Source organism: Ziziphus jujuba, chromosome 5 (assembly GCF_031755915.1).
Source record: "Ziziphus jujuba cultivar Dongzao chromosome 5, ASM3175591v1".
In the NCBI taxonomy this organism is placed as follows: domain Eukaryota; kingdom Viridiplantae; phylum Streptophyta; class Magnoliopsida; order Rosales; family Rhamnaceae; genus Ziziphus; species Ziziphus jujuba.
In genome coordinates, this window is record NC_083383.1 from 10,671,198 (window position 1) to 10,691,196 (window position 19,999).

The window sequence follows — 19,999 nt, forward strand, 5'->3', positions numbered from 1 at the left end:
CTACCTTTTTTTCATTTTCCAATGTTAGTTAAAGAGGATGACTAATGGAACGGCCATCTTATATAATCTGCTCAAATTTGTTGCACATAATTGTTTCCATTCAAATAAGAATAACTTCAGGATCAAGCTTTCATCTCAGTTGAAATGACATGCAACCAACTTCCTGAAACAAGTGCACTCTTTGATGTATTGCATAAGCTATTATGTATTTTATGTCATTTCGTCCCCTTATGATAATATTGACAAATAAACAAGAAAGACTTGATGTATTCCACCCAAAGTCTCCACAAGGAAGGCATTAAAACTTAGCATTTCCTCACCAACTTTGTTTAAACATTGAAGGCCTGGATAAGGGCACGCGTCTCATCGTCCATTTCAACTTTATCCTCCTCTATCATTTTGAGGATGCCAGAAGCCGGTCTCTGGTCGGAAAGAAGCATTCTGAGCAACAATTTGTACAATGGCAAACTTGCAAAACCCAAATCATGGATGGTTTTAACATACCGAAATGCATCCTTAACATTTCCTCGCTTCTCAAAGTAGTCAGCAATGGACATTACAATACCATGTGATGGTCTCCAATCACAGTGTTTTAACATAGAAAACCCTTTCTTCATGGCATTGATGGCTTTGTCCATGTTTTGGCTTTCCACCCATCCCTCCATGAGGATTTCCCATGTCTTGTAATTTGGACACCCACCTCTCTCCAATGTGTGAAGATGTAATGACTCAGCTTTGTCTATCATTCCATTCCTCATGTAAGCGCCCAGAAGAACATTCGACACTCTAACATCATACTTACCACAACCGGATTCCCATTCTGAAAAAATTCTCTCAGCTTCCCCAATATCACCAAGCTTCACCAAGCATGAGAGTATACACATGTAATTAGCACAAGTGATTCTCCCACCCACAGCTTTGCTGGCTTTCCAAAGTCGAAGAACTTCCTCCTTGTTGTTTAAAGAAGCATAAAGAGTAATAAGAAAGAAATAACCAAGGCGGTTACAATTTGAAAGCTTCTTCTCAGCGCTTCTTAGTGCCAAACTAGCTTTTTCAAAAAGCCCCGCTTTTATATAAACATTTGCTAAAGTTGAAAGTGTACTCCATCCCACCACAGCATTATCATCCCTCACCATTTCTTTGTAAACCATTTCCATGGAGGCGACCCCAGATAACTGCCCACAGGCACTCATCCAAAGATTGTAGGAAAGGACATTAAGGGGTATTCTGTTTCTCTTCATTTGCTGTATAACGAGGCCTACTTTCTCAAACTGAGAAGTGGCCATGTACAACTTCATCATCTCATTACAAGGATGAGGATTCACAATCAGCCCCATCCCACTCAGCCTCACCATTAGCGCCTCAGCTTTTTCAGTGTTTCTTTCCTTAACATACCCGCGAAGAAGAGGAAGAAATGCAGCTTTCCGCGACGCCGTATTTGGCAAATGCATCATAAAATACTCTTCAGCCTCCGTCAACCCATTGACTTCGATGGTCAACGCCAGCCTAATGTTATAGTCGGCCGGCAACATTCGGAAACTGCTTTGGGTCTCCATCCATTTCAATATCTGTATATTAACCCCGACCCAGATACTAAAATTACTTTGAGATGAGAATGAATGCTAAAAGCAATAGAAAGACATATACTTAATTAACAATGACGGACCTCCAGAGCGTGGTTATGGCGCTTAATCTCAAACAGTTGGCGGGCAATGCGACGTAGCTCGGGAAATGAAACTTTATATCCTTGGTCGACCCAATTCTGAATCACGGTAGTGGCATTGCGTCTGGGATATTTGAGCCTCAATATCTTGGTCTTAAGGTCGTCCTTGGTCTTGACCGATGGTTCACCGCACGCACCAATTGACGGTCGGTGCGAGCACATGGGCCTCGGCAGACGACTTGTCGCTTCCAATTGATGCTTGAAGCTGCGTTTTATTTTCAGTGTAAGGAATTAATGACGATATTTTGATTTCGAGAAAAAGTGACAAAAGTAAATCGTCGTGGGCTTACCGTCTGAGACCGCCGAAGAACGACTGGATTGCCATAGTCCGTCCATTCAATGCCGTTTCCGACGCGTTTTTCCTACTTCGTCGAATACTTTCCTAATTTTTTTATTAGTATTATTTATTATTAACTTTTAGGCATGTAATAATATACAAATACAAACACAACTATAAACGACGACGTCCCACTTTCTTGAGCTCCAAACTGAACCCTCACGCATCGCCGATGCCAAAACCCTTTTCAACGACGACCCGACCCAAAAGGTCCGGTGGAAAAACGGATCATTCAAAACCGTCCTGGTTCTTAAGCTTCTCGATTCTTTCATTTTCTTCCTCAATACGATTCTCTTTTTTTTTTATTTGTCGGAATTTCTCAGCTTTAACCTTGATTAACCACTCTCATTCCATTCTCACCGTAACTTGACCAGGAGTAGAAGTAGACTTTTCTCTTGGAAATGAGCAAATTCAGCTGGCTACGCCTGGTAAGCCAATGGATATCAGCAACTCGCCATTTTTGGATGCTATCGGCCTTTGATTTATTTTGCTAATGTGTTTTGATGCAGTGTCGGCGATATTTGTGGTCGTCCATGGCTGCCGAGTCTCGCACTGAACTAGGACTCGGTGGAGTTTGCTCATTGCACCAGTTGTTGTTTCGTGGACCAGGTAAACTAATAGGTCATTTCACTAAGGAATTGTTCTGCTCTAATTACTGATTGAGAAATTAATGTTTGCGTGTAAGAAATTTTGAATGCTCTGTCACAAATTCTTCTCTATTCAGCTTTGCAATGTTGTTCTGTGAATGGAGGACCTGCAAATTTGGCTACCTCGTTGGGAAGACGTTATTTCCATGCCTCAGGTCTCACCTCTTCCTTCGCCTAATGTGACAGACAATTTGGTTGATATGTTTCATGACTTTCATTTAGCTCTCTTTCTTGTGTATGATGCTCATATGAATCTGGAAATGAAGTTTATTTAAGTTTAGTTTTATGGTGAGGAACTATAAGGATTTGGTTATTTATTAATTTTTATATCATATAGATTCTAAAAATTCATATCAAAGAGAGAAAAATTTCAAAATGAGATGGATTAAAAAATATAAGTTGACATTAATTATGCTTGGGCTAGACACAGTTCCTTAAAAATTTATCAATTATTAGGAAGCGTTAGGTTTAACAGTGTGCACTATTGAGGAACCTATTGTATGCTTATCAAGTTTGTTTATTTGCGTTTTTATTTGTAGGGTTCTATTGCTCCCCTTCGAAAGATTATTATGAGATTCTAGGTGTTCCTCAGAATGCCAGTCGAGATGAGATTAAAAAGGCTTTTCATGCTGTGAGTATATAAAATGCGAATCTTGTATTAGATGTTTATGTCCAATATTATTTTACTTTCAAATTGTTTGCATATTTGTGCCTGTCTGAGTTTGTGATTCCTTATTATTGCTTGTCAGAATTAGCCTTCATACAACATGTAAGGTTTACCTTTAACTGTTTATTATGCTAAGCTGCCTGTTTTTCACTAATTGCACTTCTATGTTAACAATAATCACGTGATAAAGAAATGTGAAGTTACTTTGTATTTCAAAATGTTGGTAGGGTGTGGTTTGGTAAGGATTTTCTAACAGGAATATAGTTCCATAGGAAGCAGAAGCAATATTATTGAAAACAAATGAAAATATTTTAATGAAAAGCTTCCATTGTAATTAGTGGGAGGTATTGTTTTCTAAACCTTTCATATTGGTTTCATGTCCTTATGCTTGCAATTTATTTGCATCTATATTTTTCTTTTAGATTTCTTTGTCAGGGAAGATATTTTCAATGATTTGAATAAGAGAGATGATATGTTTTTATACTCATAATTACTGTAATATATTTTGTTATACATTTTACATTTTATATGTATAAATATAACATTAATATATTATATTATTATACATATTCTACCATAATGGTATGCTGTTTGCTTTCATTAGCTTTCTTTCCCCTTACTCTCCATTTTGAGATACCTTATACTGGGCCAGTCACAGAACCCCTTTTTGGGTCTCAGATATGTAGTTAAAATCAAAGGCATGATAGGGTGTGTGGAGTATGTTGGTGGGACTTATGATACATGTTTTTAGGACAGTTTAGCTTGTATTGTTTTATGTGGAAATTTGAATGACTTGTTATGTATTAACAAGTAACAAATCTTTCAATTTTCAAGATAATTATGAATTATGATCTGACCATGAATATGCTGAATTATGTACACTGTTGAAAATTACTGAAACTTATATATGGAGTAATATCGCTGTTCTCAAGCCCTAACCCAGCAAATGTGCTATTTTCCTCCATTCAAGTGGTTGATGTAAATTTTCTTTTCAGCTTGCAAAGAAGTATCATCCAGATGCAAATAAAAATGATCCTTTTTCAAAAAGAAGATTTCAGGAGATAAGAGATGCCTACGAGGTTTGTATCTGTAGTTTGTCTGAAACTTATTGGTGTTCTTTCTTGTGTATGAGGTTTTATTTTATTTATTTAATTTGTGTTGTAGACCATAAATTTAGATTTAAATTCCAAAAGAATTTTTCTGTTGAAAGTTTTTAAAAGATGTGCCGTATAAATAATGTTATTATGCGTAATTAAATCTACATAATAAAAAAAAATAAAAATTACAAAGAAAATAAATTAATAAGTTAATCCATATATGATCCTCGTGCCCTTTGGTTTTGTTATTACACCTTTAAAAGCTATGTTTTGTTATTACACCTTTAAAAGCTATGTTACAATCAATTTAAACTTTTCATTTTTCCATCAATATATAATAGAAAGAACTAAGATGGTTGACTATTCTCAAATTTATATATTACGTTTATGCATTTTGTATAAATAAAATGGAAAAAAAAGGGAGAGAAGAGTAACGTTATATAGTTGAATTTCTATAATTTACTTTTCTAAATGATGTCATGTAAACATTTTTAAAAAGCTATTCGCATAGTTAAAATTATGACATATTTTAAGGTGGCCTTAGTCCTTGGTTTATTTTCTGACATGTCAAATATTTTTGAAATATTTGATGATGTTTTAGTGTTTAAGTTCATAAATCTTTAGAATCACATCATCTTATTTTTTCTTATCATGGTTTTATTTGAGCACTGGTACATAGTTGAGATGGCAACCCTTGCATACTTATTTGCATGTGCATAGATTTGCATTTCTTTTGTAGCTTAATATATAGTTTTTCATTCATTTTCTTGAAATTCAGACATTGCGAGATTCTGAAAAGAGGGCGCAGTATGACAAGGTAAAACTCTCTCTCCCCTCCCTGCTATGTTGTTGTTTAGTTGCTTTTCTTGGTCTCTTTGAAAGTTCTCCATTAAAAAACTCTCCCTCCTCGCAAATCTAATTGATTTAAATGTATTTTTTCCTAAATGTTTGTGTCCAATGAAGACACGAGCGACTGGCTCAGAAAATGTAGAACATGATGCTGGTGATGCGAAGGGGTTTGGATATCATCATCAAACAGGGTTTGGATTTAATCAAGCCCATTTCTCTGAGACATTTAAAACAGTATTCTCGGAGGTACTTTTATATCTTCTTTTATCTTTCTTCTTTATATGATTTATTACTTATTAAAACTCTGTAATCTTCATTAACTAACTGTCATTTCTTCCACAGATTTTTGAAGATGAATTTGTCCGTCCTGCTTCTGATATTAAGGTTAGCACTTGATTTTTAATTTTGTCCTTCTAAATGCCATATGATGCTGGTCTTCTGTATCTCCAGCACAAAATGCGTAAGCTATATGTTATATGGATTTTCACAGGTGGAATTGACTCTTTCGTTTTCCGAAGCCGTTCAAGGATGCACAAGGGTTTTATCTTTTGATGCATATGTTCCTTGTGATTCTTGCTGTAAGTAGATCTAATATATTCTTAACAATATCTCCTCCTCTTGAGAAAAATCTTTGCAACATAATTTTATAAGCGTCCCCAACCCAAAAAAAGATATATATATATATATATATATATATTGTTTTCATATAATATATATATATATATATATAAAATTTCCTCCTGAACCTTGTAGATTTGGTTACACAGAAATTGTGGGAAGTTTTTAAATACACCTTGTTGCAGGAGAGTTCCAGGGTGCCACTTTCTAAATGCTTTTCCTGTTTACCTTCATCTAATATGTAACAGCTGATGATGGTAATTATTCTGTAATCAAACTTGATGGATGAGATTCATTCATTTCAAGAAGAATATATTAAGGTTGAAGGTCTGAGACACGATGGAGAAACTTATATCCGAATCTTTTATGATGGCAATATGTGAAGTTTGAATGAGAAAAAACAATTAGATGGACATTAAGCAAACACTTATGTTAATATTGTAACAATGATGATAGGAAGTAGGCAAGACAATCTTTTCAGGTTGGTTACAATGTAAGTTTTGTTGTTAAGTATTGTTGATAGTCGGATATTTGTATATATAAAATGTAAGTTTTGTTGTTAAGTATTGTTGATAGTCGGATATTTGGATATATAAAATGAATAGTTTAGCATGAATAAGGTTTCTTATCTGATTCTTGTTTCTTATTACAATTTGATTTGACTACGCTTTTCTGGTTTTAAATGATTTGTGTTGCTCTTGATCTATGCCCATGTAATGATGCAGATGGGCGTGGGTATCCGTTAGATGCCAAGAGAAAAGTTTGTCCTACTTGCCGAGGTATTGGGAGAGTAAGTGCTTTGAAGATATAATTGATGATGATTTGTGGATACTCCTGAAGGAGTCACTTTCTGAGGATGAGTTCTCCTTTTTTTTTTTTTTAAATTTTTTCCTGCTGCTTCAGCAGTGAAAAATTTATCAAATTCTTGAAAAAAAAACAAAATGGAAATCTTTGCCTGATTTTGTTTGAGTCTTCCACCAGGTAACAATTCCTCCATTTACAACAACATGCAGTACTTGCAAAGGATCAGGCCAAATAATCAAGGTTTAACATGACTTCTAGCTAAATTCCTGTTGAGTTTGATTTATCATAGATATCATTATTGGTCTTTAATTATCACTTTCAGGAACTTTGTATGTCATGCAGAGGTTCAGGGGTGGTTGAAGGTGTTAAAGATGTCAAAGTTACAATACCAGCAGGTTGGTTACAAAAGTTTCTCTCTGGTCCAATGAAGTAGTGGAAGGAGTTGTCTTTCTTGGATTTTGTGTTGCGAATTTGTCGTCCTTCTTAAAAAATTCTCTTGTTTAATAACCTTTTACAAAGGACAAGGTTTACGAGTTTAATGTGACTTGCTCAGAAGTTAAGAGTTGCTTTGTTATATGGCATCGGGTAAATTTTTCCGGGTTGCAAAGTGCTTCATAATGTTTTTCTATTTGATTACATTTGCTATTTATCAGTCTTTGTTATAAGAAAGGCATGCCATAGTCTTTGTTTGTCCATCATGGTAGCTGTTTGGGAATTGAAAAGTGACGGTTCTTGTTCCCTTGCTCATAAAATAAAAGAGAATATAGCAGGTGTCTTATAGGGCAAAAAAGAGGGGAGATATTTGAGTAATTGCTATGTTTATAACCTTTAAGACATTATATAACTTTAAATGGTATCTATGACACTTATTTTATTTTATATATTTGTTTATTTTATTTATTATTATTGTTATTATATTTTTGTAAATAAATATGGATCAGGTGTCGATTCTGGAGATACAATACGTGTACCAGACGCTGGAAATACTGGCAGACTAGGAAGCCAATCTGGATGCTTATACATTAAACTAAAGGCACGATTCTACTCTTTCTTAGTTTTCTCCTTATAAGGTTGTTTGCTGGAGTTTGACATTTATAGCAGTAAGGTTATCTGATTTTTTAATTTCAATAGTGAAGAATTAATTAATATTCATGGTTGTTGCCGTTAATATTAAGGTGGTATGAGATAATGAATGTATCCTGCCCCTCCCCCTCTCCCAACAAGAGAGAAAAAAGGGAAGAAGATGGACTGGGCCTTTTATCTTTAAACCTTGTTTTTAGATGGCTTCAGAAATTCTGATCATCAGCGTATCATATATGTCAGCAATTGGCTTCATTCTTTGTTGACTTGGAGCTTTCTCTCTCTCCCCCTCTCCCTCTATTTGTGCGTGTATATATTTTTCTTACCTCCTTATGGATGTGGAGAAGTAAGGAGCCCTGAAATGTCTTGGGGCTTCACGTAGACTACATACAGAAAAATGACCTTTCCACTTTGATAACCAGATTCCCATTTACATTTCCACTTGCTTTCTGGACAAGTGATCATGGTGGTGCAGAATTTGGACCTTGTCTCTCCTGTCACCATCCAAGGAACTCTTTGCTATGAACCCAGCATCATAAAAACTATTGAGTTCTATGTTTAGTGCTCTTAACATTGTTGATTGTTTCTGTCCGTTCATTTCAATCCTGTGTCCTGAAATAAAAGGCAGAAGAAAGATAAAACTTGTTAATCTGTTAGTTGGATAGCTGTTATTTCAATCACACGTTTATGGTAATATCTGAACTTGATTACGATAATACTTGTACCCTGGTGTCTTGTTTGAATAGAAACTAGTATGATAGAAAAATTTAGAGCTTTTTTGCCCATGCACTAAAAAAACTGTTTTTTTGGTTTATAAAAACTCAAAACTATTGAATATAGAAAATAATAATAAAACTATTAATTTAAGGGATAAATTTTTTTTTTTTGGGAACTAATTCTTTTTTTGTTTTTTAAAAGTACATGCCCACTTAAGGGCTTATGTTGCTATGCGCTTGTAACTTTTCTTTATTTTGGCATTATAGGTTGCTGAAGATCCAACTTTTGCTAGAGAAGGGGCAGATGTTTACGTGGATTCTAATATTAGCTTTACACAAGTAAGATTAATGCAGATAACGGACGTTTATTATTTTTCACATATGACAAGATAAAATCTTATGTATTGGATGCTTTTGCCCCTTTTGTGAACTGTGTGGCCTTGCTGAAGAATTGTGTTTTAACACCATGCCTAGTTTATATTGTGATTCTTGTTTCAAGATCAAGTACTAGCTCTTCTCCTCCTACCCCATCAATTCCCTGTATATATTAACTCTTCAGCCCTTCATTAAAATACTGCTATTGATTTTTAATTCTTTTTAATTTGTGTAATATATCGTATTTGATACACCTTATCTACATTAAAGTTACATATCAGCTTGCATGACTGAAGTAGTTTTTTTAATCCATTGAGGTTTCAATTTTATTTCAGGCTATCCTTGGTGGTAAGGTTGAGGTACCTACTTTGTCTGGGAAGACACAAGTAAAAGTAAGAAGTTGACTTTATTCTAATATTTAATAGTCTTGGACGATGATAAGTCCCTCCTTTTGTTTTCTATTGAGAAATAGGTTAAATTTTCTGATACAAAGTTGCAACGAATTTTCTGAAATAAAGAATTTCGATATGAGCTGTACATAAACATCTTGAAGACACAATGTGAAAAATTCTTGCAGCCCTGGAGTCCCTTTCCCCCTTGTCCACTGCAGGTGCTTTTAGAAAATGAAATTGATTTTTCCCTTTTCCAATCATTACCAAGCCAATTCAGAAGCAGCTTTGGGATAATGGAACCAATCAGCAAAAAGCATTAAGCTTCCAATTATTAGGAATCTAGTTTTTGATGCTGGACCTGGAAAGAGAAAGAGGAGAAGAAGAGAGGAGAGTGAAAGACAGAGAGAAAGGGGAGGAGGAAGAGAGTGAAAGATAGAGAGGATGAGAGAAAGAGGGAGAAACCAAAAAAGAATGATACCTGAGATATTCAATGATCAAAGATGTCTGTCTTTAGGGCTATCTATAAGCAAACACAACTAAATCATCCCAATTCAATATTCTTCTATAATTGCTTAAATATTATTCTATAAAATTTAGTTTACTTGAATCCGGTTTGATAGTAACCCTCTACTTGTATATGATTAACCTCTCAGATACCCAAGGGAGTTCAACCTGGACAACTTCTGGTACTAAGAGGCAAAGGTTGCTGAAGCATACTCTTGCCCCACCTGAATGCTTACTACCTTTCTCAAATTATGGTTAACCATGTATATTGCTGCAGGACTACCAAAGCATGGTTTTCTTCTTGACCATGGAGATCAATATGTGCGCTTCCGTGTCAACTTCCCCACGTAAGCTATCTTCCTTACCATTAATTTCAAAATGTCTATAGCTTTTTTTTATTTATTTTTTGGGAACAACATATAGCTATATTTGTTTAACTATTTCTATTTGATTATCTTTACCCAATATGTCTTAACTCACAGATAAATTTGATGACTGGATCATTTTTTTCTCTTATTTTGTCATGTTGTAAAAATTTTAACAAATATTTGGCCAAAGAAAGAAGAACTCAGATTCATCTCTACTGAACTATTTGTTGATAACTAGTCAAAGAATTGACTTTGGGGTACTACTGACAGTTAAACATAGCATCTAGGTTCTTATAAGGTTAAAAAACAAGTTGGATAATTTTCAGGAGTAGTTAATAAGAAACTTGCTCAGTTATTAGTTTGCAGTTGAAATGGTTATGGAAAAGTTTGTCAACCATATTTGAATTGCATGAAAACTTAGTGCATAGTTTAAATAATGCCATTTGATCTCACTCTATTAATGAATTGTCTTAATGGGGTTTGCTAGTATTGTGCTCTGCTTCATTAGCCCCGTTATTAGACATGGGAACAAGAAATGTACGTTAGGTTTGCCAATGCTGTATGGCTGCTGGAATTTTTTCTCCCTAATGTGGCTGCTGATTATGTCAGCCATTTTTCCTGACATGAGCACAAGAATATTTAGTCTGTCTTTGTTACTCTGAAGAGCTAAAATTTTTGGTCACCTTTGCTTTTCTGTTCTGTCTGAATCTTGCGCTTGTGAGTTTGAATGGGTTTATCTTTGTTTATGTTTCCTTTTATTCCTTCAGCAGTGCTATAAACGAACGCCAGCGTGCCATCCTGGAAGAATTTGCAAAGGAAGAAATAATTGATGGACACAATAGTTCAAATGGAGTAAATTGGTAAGATTTCATCCCTCTGTTTTTGTCTGGTAATATTTGTAATAACTACTTTAGCAAGGTTCATTTACATTATACATGTGTCTTTGGGATCATGTGACTCACTGTCTCATGAATCCTAGAAGATTGCTTCTTGTAAAGACTAATTTAGTTATTTTTGCTGCTTTTTTTTATTTTTTATTTTTTATTTTTGGTTCTTCAAGTTTGCATCCTTAATGTTGCTATGTGATATGAGAGGAGAAAATATACTCTGTTAGGTGTGTTATTTTTCTTAAGGAGCCTGTGTGGTTTTTTGGAAGAATGAATGAATATTTGTTTGAGGTTCATTATTACTTTAGGAGAACAGTCCATGTGAACCTTTCTCTTTTTGTTGCATTCATGAATTTGTACTGATCAGTCTCTGACGTCATAGAATTTCAGTATGCTGTTTTGGACTAGAAGGTCTTATATATGGATAGACTAGTTTTAGAAAATCTGGAGTCAGGATGTTACCACTGGCAATGCTTCATGGCACTTTGCTTGCATCTCCAGCATATATCAGTAGGGTAAATCTTTGACTGGATGTCAATGGATCATTTAGTTACTCTTCTTATTGTAATGAAAATGTTTAAATGAATAACAGGCTTTATCAGCAGATATGTACTGGTTGAACTTACAGGTTGCAGCAACTATTCGAACGCTTTACAGATCCAAAGTTTGTGCTTGAACTATCTATATTTGTATTGATTCTTCTTTTCCTGAGCAAAACCATGGGCTGAGAATGCTGGTCGAGGTAATTTTGATGGAGATACCTGGACCAATTATCAATGGTAACGGGATACTTTATTTATCATCCTCGGGAGTTCTAATAAGGTAAGTCATCGATCCTCGTTCATAATCATCAGTAATTTCCCTGCTTTTTTAATTCATTAGCAGGAATTCCGATGTTTGCTGGAGAATTGTTTATCTTTTTGGTTTTAGTTTAGTCCTGTGTTTGTTTGCCCGTGATTTTGTGTGCAGAAAAAAGGTTCTTTTTCCAATATAATGAATTGAAGATAATTTCTGTTCAATCACCTGACTTGCACCTTTGCCTTGAGTTTTTTTAGAGCTATTGCCTTTGGTGAAATGTTTCAGATGAAGAGTGCATGAAGAGTGCTCTTCTTCCCCAGAGGAATCAAAAGACATTTAAAGAATTTTGTTGCTAAAGCATTTTTGATAATTTGTCATTCTTCATTGAAGTTCCACTGAAAATTAGTAAGCTAGTAGAAGTTGTAGTTTTGATTGTATTTGACAGGTCTTGTACAATGAAACTATAAAATTTTCAATTTAAAACAATTTTAAATATTCTTTTGTTAGGTCTACCCTATGCTTGATAATCACATAATAATCTACCTTGTTTTTAGCCAGTTGTGATTGTGGTTGAATTAGACCTCTACTTGAAAAGAGAAAATTACATTCCCGCACTGCTTGCCAACCATCAAACAGTACCAGATATAGTAGAGATAGAGGAGGTCACTGCTCTAACCAAACAAGAGAGATCAAGTGCACAGAGTCACTTTTATTTACCTCTTTGTTTTTTTTTTTTTTTTTTTTTTTTTTTTTTTTTGGGTTGTTGTTTCTCCATGAGAAAATGATTTCACTGACAACTGATGCTGTACTTGCAGGTTACGGCCAACATCAATGCTTTTATGCAGCCTACCAGATTATGCAATATACTAAAATTACGATAACTGCCTACCGCCCGATCCTTTATCTTCACATTCTATTACTCGACTCAACTGTGCAAGTCAAACTGCTTTAGGACTTGGGGATGCATGTAATAACATTCTTTTCTGGATGTAGGTCAGATATACTTTGCTGGTCTTTTTTTTTTTTTTTTGGCGTTAACAATTCCTTATATCTGGGGAGACGCATTTTTCTACCAAAAACAAGATGGGAGTAATAGCAAACGAAACAAAACATTCAATTACTTACATGACTCTCTCTCTCTCTCTCTCTCTCTCTCTCTCTGTTTTAGGGTAAAGAAACAAGGCTTAATGGTAGCTCTCCGGATCACCTCGGATGACTTTAATTTGTGGTTCCTTATAGTGTTAAATTTGGTTTGGAGAAAGGACAATTATTTGTTAAAAGGATTATTCTTTTTTTTTTTTTTTTTTTTTTTTTTTTTTTGGGGTAAATTATTCTGTTTGTCATGTTTCAGCAAAAAGAAAAGAATATCCAGCTAAACAAAAATTATCATGATGGATTAGAAGGGTGTAACTGCGATCATGGTGGACATCAAATGAAAAAGCTAGGGTACAATATTTTTGAAGTCTAACCAGATGAGACTCCTTGGTTGTCTTTTTTGATTGAAAAAAAAATAATAATAATTTCTTTTAGCCCTTAATTACATTAAAGCGTAAAACAAAAAATTGACAACGAATGCAAGCTGGAATCCATTGCTCCTTTAACCGTATCAAATAGCAGAACAAGTTCCCTACATTACATTATTAGCTCAACGATGGTGTAACAGCTATGCTCGCACATTCACAATCCGGATTCCTATATGGTAAATATCAAAGAAATGCACGTTGCTATCATGGATCAAGAATTTGAGTAATTTCTGTTTCTGGGTTTTGCTGTCTTCTTGTTCTCCTTCATTTCACCATACAAATATGACGCACATCACAATAGAGAGAGTACAAGAAACACACCTGTCTCTGGTTTGAAACTTTCCTTGTAGAAATTAACCACCAATATCTCTGTAACTGATAGTGGAACCGCAATTAAGATACCGGATAGCTAAGATGAGGCACAGAAGATAACTCCTATTGATTCCGAGAAGAAAGCTTGCCTGTATTGTAGTCCATACAAGCATCACAGCGTACCTTGTGTCACGTCCCGCGAAAAAGGACTTCCCGATAGCGAAGCAAGTTGGGAACCTGCTATCGCGCTTTGACAATTTGAAGATCATATCAAGAGGTTCCATGAAGCAAGCTCGACGAGGACGTCGACGGCATAGGTGGGGGAGAATGTCACGGTTGAAGCATTTCATCAAACACTTGGTGAGCATTCTCTCCATTTTGGGCCTTGCAATCCATTTTGGGCCTTATAATCCACTTTGGGCCTATTTTGGGCCTTACAATGGGCCAAGCCATGTGCATATCCATTCTAGATGTTTCTTTAGATATTTTATGTAAAGTAGGTGGGAAAGTAGGTGGGAACCATTCTCCACCGTAGGATAATGTCACGGTTGAAGCATTTCATCAAACACTTGGTGAGCATTCTCTCCATTTTGGGCCTTGCAATCCATTTTGGGCCTTATAATCCACTTTGGGCCTATTTTGGGCCTTACAATGGGCCAAGCCATGTACATATCCATTCTAGATGTTTCTTTAGATATTTTATGTAAAGTAGGTGGGAAAGTAGGTGGGAACCATTCTCCACCGTAGGATTAAAGCAATTATAGCCGTAGGATTAAGCTTTGTATGCCTATAAATAGGTGGAGGCCTCATTTGGCCAAACCATCCAAGAAATCTCATCTATACTTGTAAAGCTCTCTTTCAAGTAATATACTTTCATTCTCCCAAACTCTCTTTGTGCTCTAGCTTTCTTTGCTTAGCTTTCTCTTTAGTGGGCAAAAGGCTTACTTAGTTGCGACAAAGGGTCGGAATAGCAACTAAGGCCGCACGGCTTGAAGGGTAAACAAATAAGTCCGTGACAAGTGGTATCAGAGCCAAGGTTAAAGCTAGCATCTAGAGCAAAATGTCTTCATCAGAGGTTGTGATTGAAGAAGCAAGGGGAAGGGAGGTCATCCCCGAAGCTGCAAGGAAGGGACGTGGGCGTTCAAAGTCGAAGGACGTTCTCACCGCCATGGAGACCAAGGTGGTCAAGGTGGAGTTGGCCGTTGCCGACATGTTGGAGCGGCTTGATTGTGTGGAGCAAGGCATGGGGGAGCTCGATGGCCGAGTGGAAGGCCAAGTGGGGGAGCTTAGAGGTACCATGCAAGACACCAACGAGGCCAACACCGAGGCGTGGCGTCATGAAAGCCAAGCTTTCCAAACAAAGGTAATTGAAACCTTATCCCTTATGCAAGCTCAATTAGATGAGAATAATTATACTACAGGTGGGGGAGACAAGTTCTATAAAAGTCCCCAAAGCAAGGAACATCAAAGAAGGCCACCATTACCTAGCAAAGATTGGAAGAAAGGAGCCAAGCCCGAACTAAAGCCAAAGAGAAATTGCTTCCTATGCGACGATCCCCATTGGGCAAGAGATTGTCCAAAGAGGAAGTCGTTAAATGCCATGCTCGAAGAGAGGGAAACTCAAGAGCAAACACAAATAGGTTCCTCACAGCTGTTGAATACTATCAAGGCTGCTCCTAAGGAGACAAAGAAGAGTGGCCTAGTGTTCGTGGAGGCAAAACTCAATGGGGTGCCCACCAAGGCGTTGGTGGACACGGGTGCCTCACATAATTTCCTATCGGTGGAGGAGGCGCAAAGGCTTGGGATCGAGGCAACCAAAGAAAGGGGCTTCGTAAAGGCGGTAAATTCCGACGCGAAGCCGTTCCAAGGAGTAGCTAGAGGTGTGAAAACCACCATCGGGGATTGGGAGGGCCAATTGAATCTAACGGTTGTGTCCATGGATGACTACAAGGTTGTCCTTGGTATGGACTTCTTCAACCGAGTAAAGGCTTTCCCACTCCCATTTGCAAGCAAGTTATGCATCATGGATGGGGGAACGACGTGCATGGTGCCTACGGAACAAGCTAGCAAGCGGGAGGCCAAGGTTTTGTCAGCATTGCAAGTTGAGAGGGAGAAGCAAATCAACTTGGCTGCTGCCCAAAAGCCTAGTGAGGATGCCTCAAACCATGCCAAGACATCTCCTAAGGTACAACATGTGCCAAAGGAGTTGCACTAAGGGAGCTTGCGTGCATTGGCTTCAAGTCGTGGAGACGACAAGAGAAACCACGAAGAGGCTAAGGAAGGGAACTTAGCCAAACCATCACCTCAACAAAACGAGGTACATGACGGGAAGGCACGACGCTATGAAGAGTCACTTCCCATTGTAAGGAAAGGGGGCATGGAGGCCCTAGCGAAAGGTAACTCAAAAGGGGCACCCTCAACGATAGTGACTTCACCCGCCAAGAGTGTTGAAGCCACACCTGCGGGTCGAGTCGGTCAACATAAAGGCATACCCAACTACACCAAATACTTGGTGAAGGGGAAGGACCTGCCGGATGGTGAAGTAAGTGGGGAGCACGAAGATACACAACGGCAACTCAAAGATCACATTCGGCGGGCAAGGAAGAAGGCGCGACGAGGGCGTCGCGAGTTTAGGTGGGGGAGAGTGTCACGTCCCGCGAAAAAGGACTTCCCGATAGCGAAGCAAGTTGGGAACCTGCTATCGCGCTTTGACAATTTGAAGATCATATCAAGAGGTTCCATGAAGCAAGCTCGACGAGGACGTCGACGGCATAGGTGGGGGAGAATGTCACGGTTGAAGCATTTCATCAAACACTTGGTGAGCATTCTCTCCATTTTGGGCCTTGCAATCCATTTTGGGCCTTATAATCCACTTTGGGCCTATTTTGGGCCTTACAATGGGCCAAGCCATGTACATATCCATTCTAGATGTTTCTTTAGATATTTTATGTAAAGTAGGTGGGAAAGTAGGTGGGAACCATTCTCCACCGTAGGATTAAAGCAATTATAGCCGTAGGATTAAGCTTTGTATGCCTATAAATAGGTGGAGGCCTCATTTGGCCAAACCATCCAAGAAATCTCATCTATACTTGTAAAGCTCTCTTTCAAGTAATATACTTTCATTCTCCCAAACTCTCTTTGTGCTCTAGCTTTCTTTGCTTAGCTTTCTCTTTAGTGGGCAAAAGGCTTACTTAGTTGCGACAAAGGGTCGGAATAGCAACTAAGGCCGCACGGCTTGAAGGGTAAACAAATAAGTCCGTGACACTTGTCTCCCCCAATCCAAATCTTTTTGCTTCTCCTGCCATAGCCGCCTATAAAGAATTAATTCATACACATCAGGCAAGTTGTCGAGGCTACTAAAGGAGAATAATAATAATAATAATAATAATAATAATAATAATAATAATAATAATACTTTACGATCAATATCTGCTGGGAAAATCATGGATATACACAAGCAAATATATAATATAGTCTGATCAAAAAATGTATAATATCGGGAAAAAAATAAAATAAGTTATTAGATGAAAAAGAAAATTGGGTAAAATATGATTTATTCATATAAATCATGAATTCGTAGACAGTTCAATTTCATTTTTTTTAAAGCTGGGAGTATAGAATATGGCCGATAAGGTATTATAAAAGATTTGATGTTTGTATTTTGTTACAAACTCAATTACAGGCGAATGACTACTACAAGGCGCTGTAAGTTCGGCTTGGAACTACAAATTACCCAAAAAAAAAAAAAAAAAGGAAAAAGTTCGGCTTGAACTACTGGGGCATTACAAATTAGGGGGATTTGGGCCAATACCACTATGTTACGGGTCATGATGAAAACTGCCCATCCCATTTACATATTTTTTGTTTTGCCCATTAATTTTTTAATATTCCAAAATTATCTTTTTTAATATAAAATTAAAAGGAAAAATCAAGATGAAAAACTATTCTTCTTCTTCAATCGCTCTTTTTAGTTGGCGTGCAAGTAAAACTCCTTGCCCCTTGTTCTTCTTCTTCTTCTTCTCACCACTCTTCCAATTCCTTTGCTTCTCACCAACTCTCTATAACTTTTTTTTTTTTCATTGTTTATTACATTTTGTTAGAGTGAATATCACGATGGTCTCATAACAGTAAGGGAATCTGCTGCACATGAGGATTTAATATTGGCTTTAAGGAATCAGTCATTGCTGGGTACTAGTGAGGTGTATTTCGACATTACCAGTGGCAATGGGTAAGTCGATGATATTCGGATGCGAATTCCGATTAATGAGTTTTCTTATGGTGAATGATCATGTGAAAATGTCTCAAACCCATGATGAAGGACAAAGTAAAACCAGCTCTAATCTCCGTTATACTCCATTTTTATACAAACCCAACTCACTAAAGAAAAAACACACATAAGCTAGTTCGATTTTAAAAATCTGAAATAAAAGAATATTTTCTATATATATTTCTTTAAAAAAAAAAATTTACAAATCAAAGAATAACTATCAAATCAAGAGGAAAAGAGACAACCCCAGAACCTTTTTGAATCAGACCCAAACACAGACAAACGTAAATCGTCCAAAATCCAATAACAAGATACCAGAAAAAACATAGAATATTTGAAATGAAATCTATAAAACAAAGCCGACAAGTTCAAAAAACGAGTAACAAATTGCAAACGCGTTTCTAACACTGCAAAGCAACCAATATAAAAGTATACATTATTTCTACAACAAATAAAAAAGAGAGAGGGATATTAAGTTGGAGAAGATGAAATTTAAGATCTTAGGGTTTGATTAAAAACAAAAATTGAATGGAAATGCTGGACGAAAAAAAAAAAAAAGACATTCACGTTATTTTTAATTTTCATTGAGGATAGAATAGATATAGAGGGGTAAAACAAAAAAAGATTGAAAGCGAGATGGTAATTTTCATTATCGTTTTTCAAACAGGAATATTGGGCCACATTCCTCTGCAAATTATGAATTAAACCATAGGGGAATTTGGCCCAATACCCTCATAGGGACGAGGTTAATGATTTTTGTCCCCTCACTTGATATCTTTTTTGTTCTACCCCTCAATCTCTATTGTAACCTTCAAACAAAAAAAAAATTACTTACATATCCTATTATATTTTAAGCAAAACAAAAATTAATTTTTTCTAAACAGAGTTGTTTTTACACGAATACACACAAATACAAAAAACCAAAGTTGCCGTGGAAAAGTCAAACAAAAGTGCATCTCATCTCAGCACTGTCCGAGGTGATTGGTTGAATATTTTTGTTTATTTGTTGCCGTGGGACCGGTGTAGGTTTGTTTTTGTGTGGATTTGTTTTTATGTTTATTTGTTGCCTTGCCATGGAGTGTGCGTTTTTATTTTTATTTTTTGTGTTTATTTGTTGCCTTACCGTTAAATACTTACAAATTTAGTACAATGAGACATTGAAACTTGTGATTTGTGTTTAGTGTTTAGAACCGGTTAAAAATGTAGAATTTTTGAAGATTTAGGTTTTCGTATGGAAGTGATTATAACCTAGGTTTTAGGATAGATTGATATTGGATATTAGTAGGAAATGAAGAGAGGAAAAAAATGGGACCGGTTTGGCCTTGAACGGTGGCCGGAGGTGGAAGAAATAACCGGGTCAAGAATCGGATTGGGACTGGTTTAGGCGGGTTCGGGTCGACCCGAACAAGGGTTGAAGATGGATTAAACGACATGTCGTCTGGGATTAACGACACCCAGACGACACATCGTTTTTAATATTTTTAAATTTCTTTTAAAATTTTTATAAATTTTTTTTTTTCGGTTCCATCGACATCCCTGAGCATGGAAAATAAATAAAGGATGAAGGCAGGGAAATCAATGAATTTGATGAAGAATAATGTTAGTTTGTAATAATGTTAGTTTGTAATAAAAAAACATAATATATGTATATATATGTATTTGTTACAACTTAGGGATATAAGGATTTTTACCCTGATCGAAGTTTAAATCCTTAAGCTAAAGGTGTTATCTCACTAGTGCATGATACTCAAACTCTGTCTAGAAAACTACTTTTATGGGTTAAAAAGAAGAATTTTTTTAAAAACGTACTTGACCCTTAGGAAACTAATTATATTTCTTTTTGGATTTGTATACAGATAAAATAAATATGAAGTGAATGATTTGTATAGCATATATAGGTGTCGGTAGGTCTGAGCTTTTATAACCAAATCAGGTTAAACACAAGCAGTATGGGGAAGAGATGTAGCTACATTAGTTGACATACTCATATAGAAGTGGTGGACATGTTGTAGTCCAACTTAACCTATATGTTCAG

General features: G+C 36.3%; 2 protein-coding genes and 1 long non-coding RNA gene across 15 annotated transcripts in view; 1 reads left to right on the forward strand and 2 right to left on the reverse strand.

Annotated features, from left to right (window-relative positions):
- Positions 1-38: 38 nt before the first annotated feature.
- On the reverse strand, positions 39-2,154 carry LOC107411170 (pentatricopeptide repeat-containing protein At5g27460). 2 transcript variants are annotated; one of them, XM_048475387.2, is made up of 4 exons: positions 2,014-2,154; positions 1,667-1,928; positions 505-1,568; positions 39-422 (listed from the first exon to the last, which is right to left on the reverse strand). In XM_048475387.2, exons 1-4 carry the CDS (start codon positions 2,046-2,048, stop codon positions 395-397), a joined length of 1,389 nt encoding a protein of 462 aa, XP_048331344.2. In that variant the 5' UTR covers positions 2,049-2,154; the 3' UTR covers positions 39-394. The 2 variants fall into 2 exon arrangements, with proteins under 2 accessions (XP_048331344.2, XP_024926450.2); XM_025070682.3 differs by having other exon boundaries at positions 39-1,568.
- On the forward strand, positions 2,134-13,168 carry LOC107411171 (chaperone protein dnaJ 1, mitochondrial). Of its 12 annotated transcripts, none has more exons than XM_060817158.1 (21): positions 2,134-2,270; positions 2,435-2,488; positions 2,570-2,669; positions 2,785-2,862; positions 3,247-3,338; positions 4,370-4,453; positions 5,250-5,288; positions 5,435-5,566; positions 5,663-5,704; positions 5,811-5,898; positions 6,664-6,728; positions 6,920-6,982; positions 7,065-7,137; positions 7,684-7,775; positions 8,806-8,877; positions 9,249-9,305; positions 9,959-10,007; positions 10,087-10,156; positions 10,945-11,037; positions 11,693-11,886; positions 12,678-12,982. In XM_060817158.1, exons 2-20 carry the CDS (start codon positions 2,462-2,464, stop codon positions 11,790-11,792), a joined length of 1,416 nt encoding a protein of 471 aa, XP_060673141.1. In that variant the 5' UTR covers positions 2,134-2,270; positions 2,435-2,461; the 3' UTR covers positions 11,793-11,886; positions 12,678-12,982. The 12 variants fall into 12 exon arrangements, with proteins under 12 accessions (XP_060673141.1, XP_060673140.1, XP_060673135.1 ...); XM_060817157.1 differs by having other exon boundaries at positions 2,167-2,306; XM_060817152.1 differs by lacking the exon at positions 2,134-2,270 and adding an exon at positions 13,031-13,168 and having other exon boundaries at positions 2,347-2,488; positions 12,678-12,851.
- The window catches only part of LOC112490597 (uncharacterized), a 36,761-nt gene continuing 29,907 nt past the window's right edge, over positions 13,146-19,999 (reverse strand). Inside the window, exon 2 of the long non-coding RNA XR_009638953.1 lies at positions 13,146-13,880. This is a non-coding gene — a long non-coding RNA (uncharacterized LOC112490597). The remainder of the gene's footprint in view (positions 13,881-19,999) is intronic.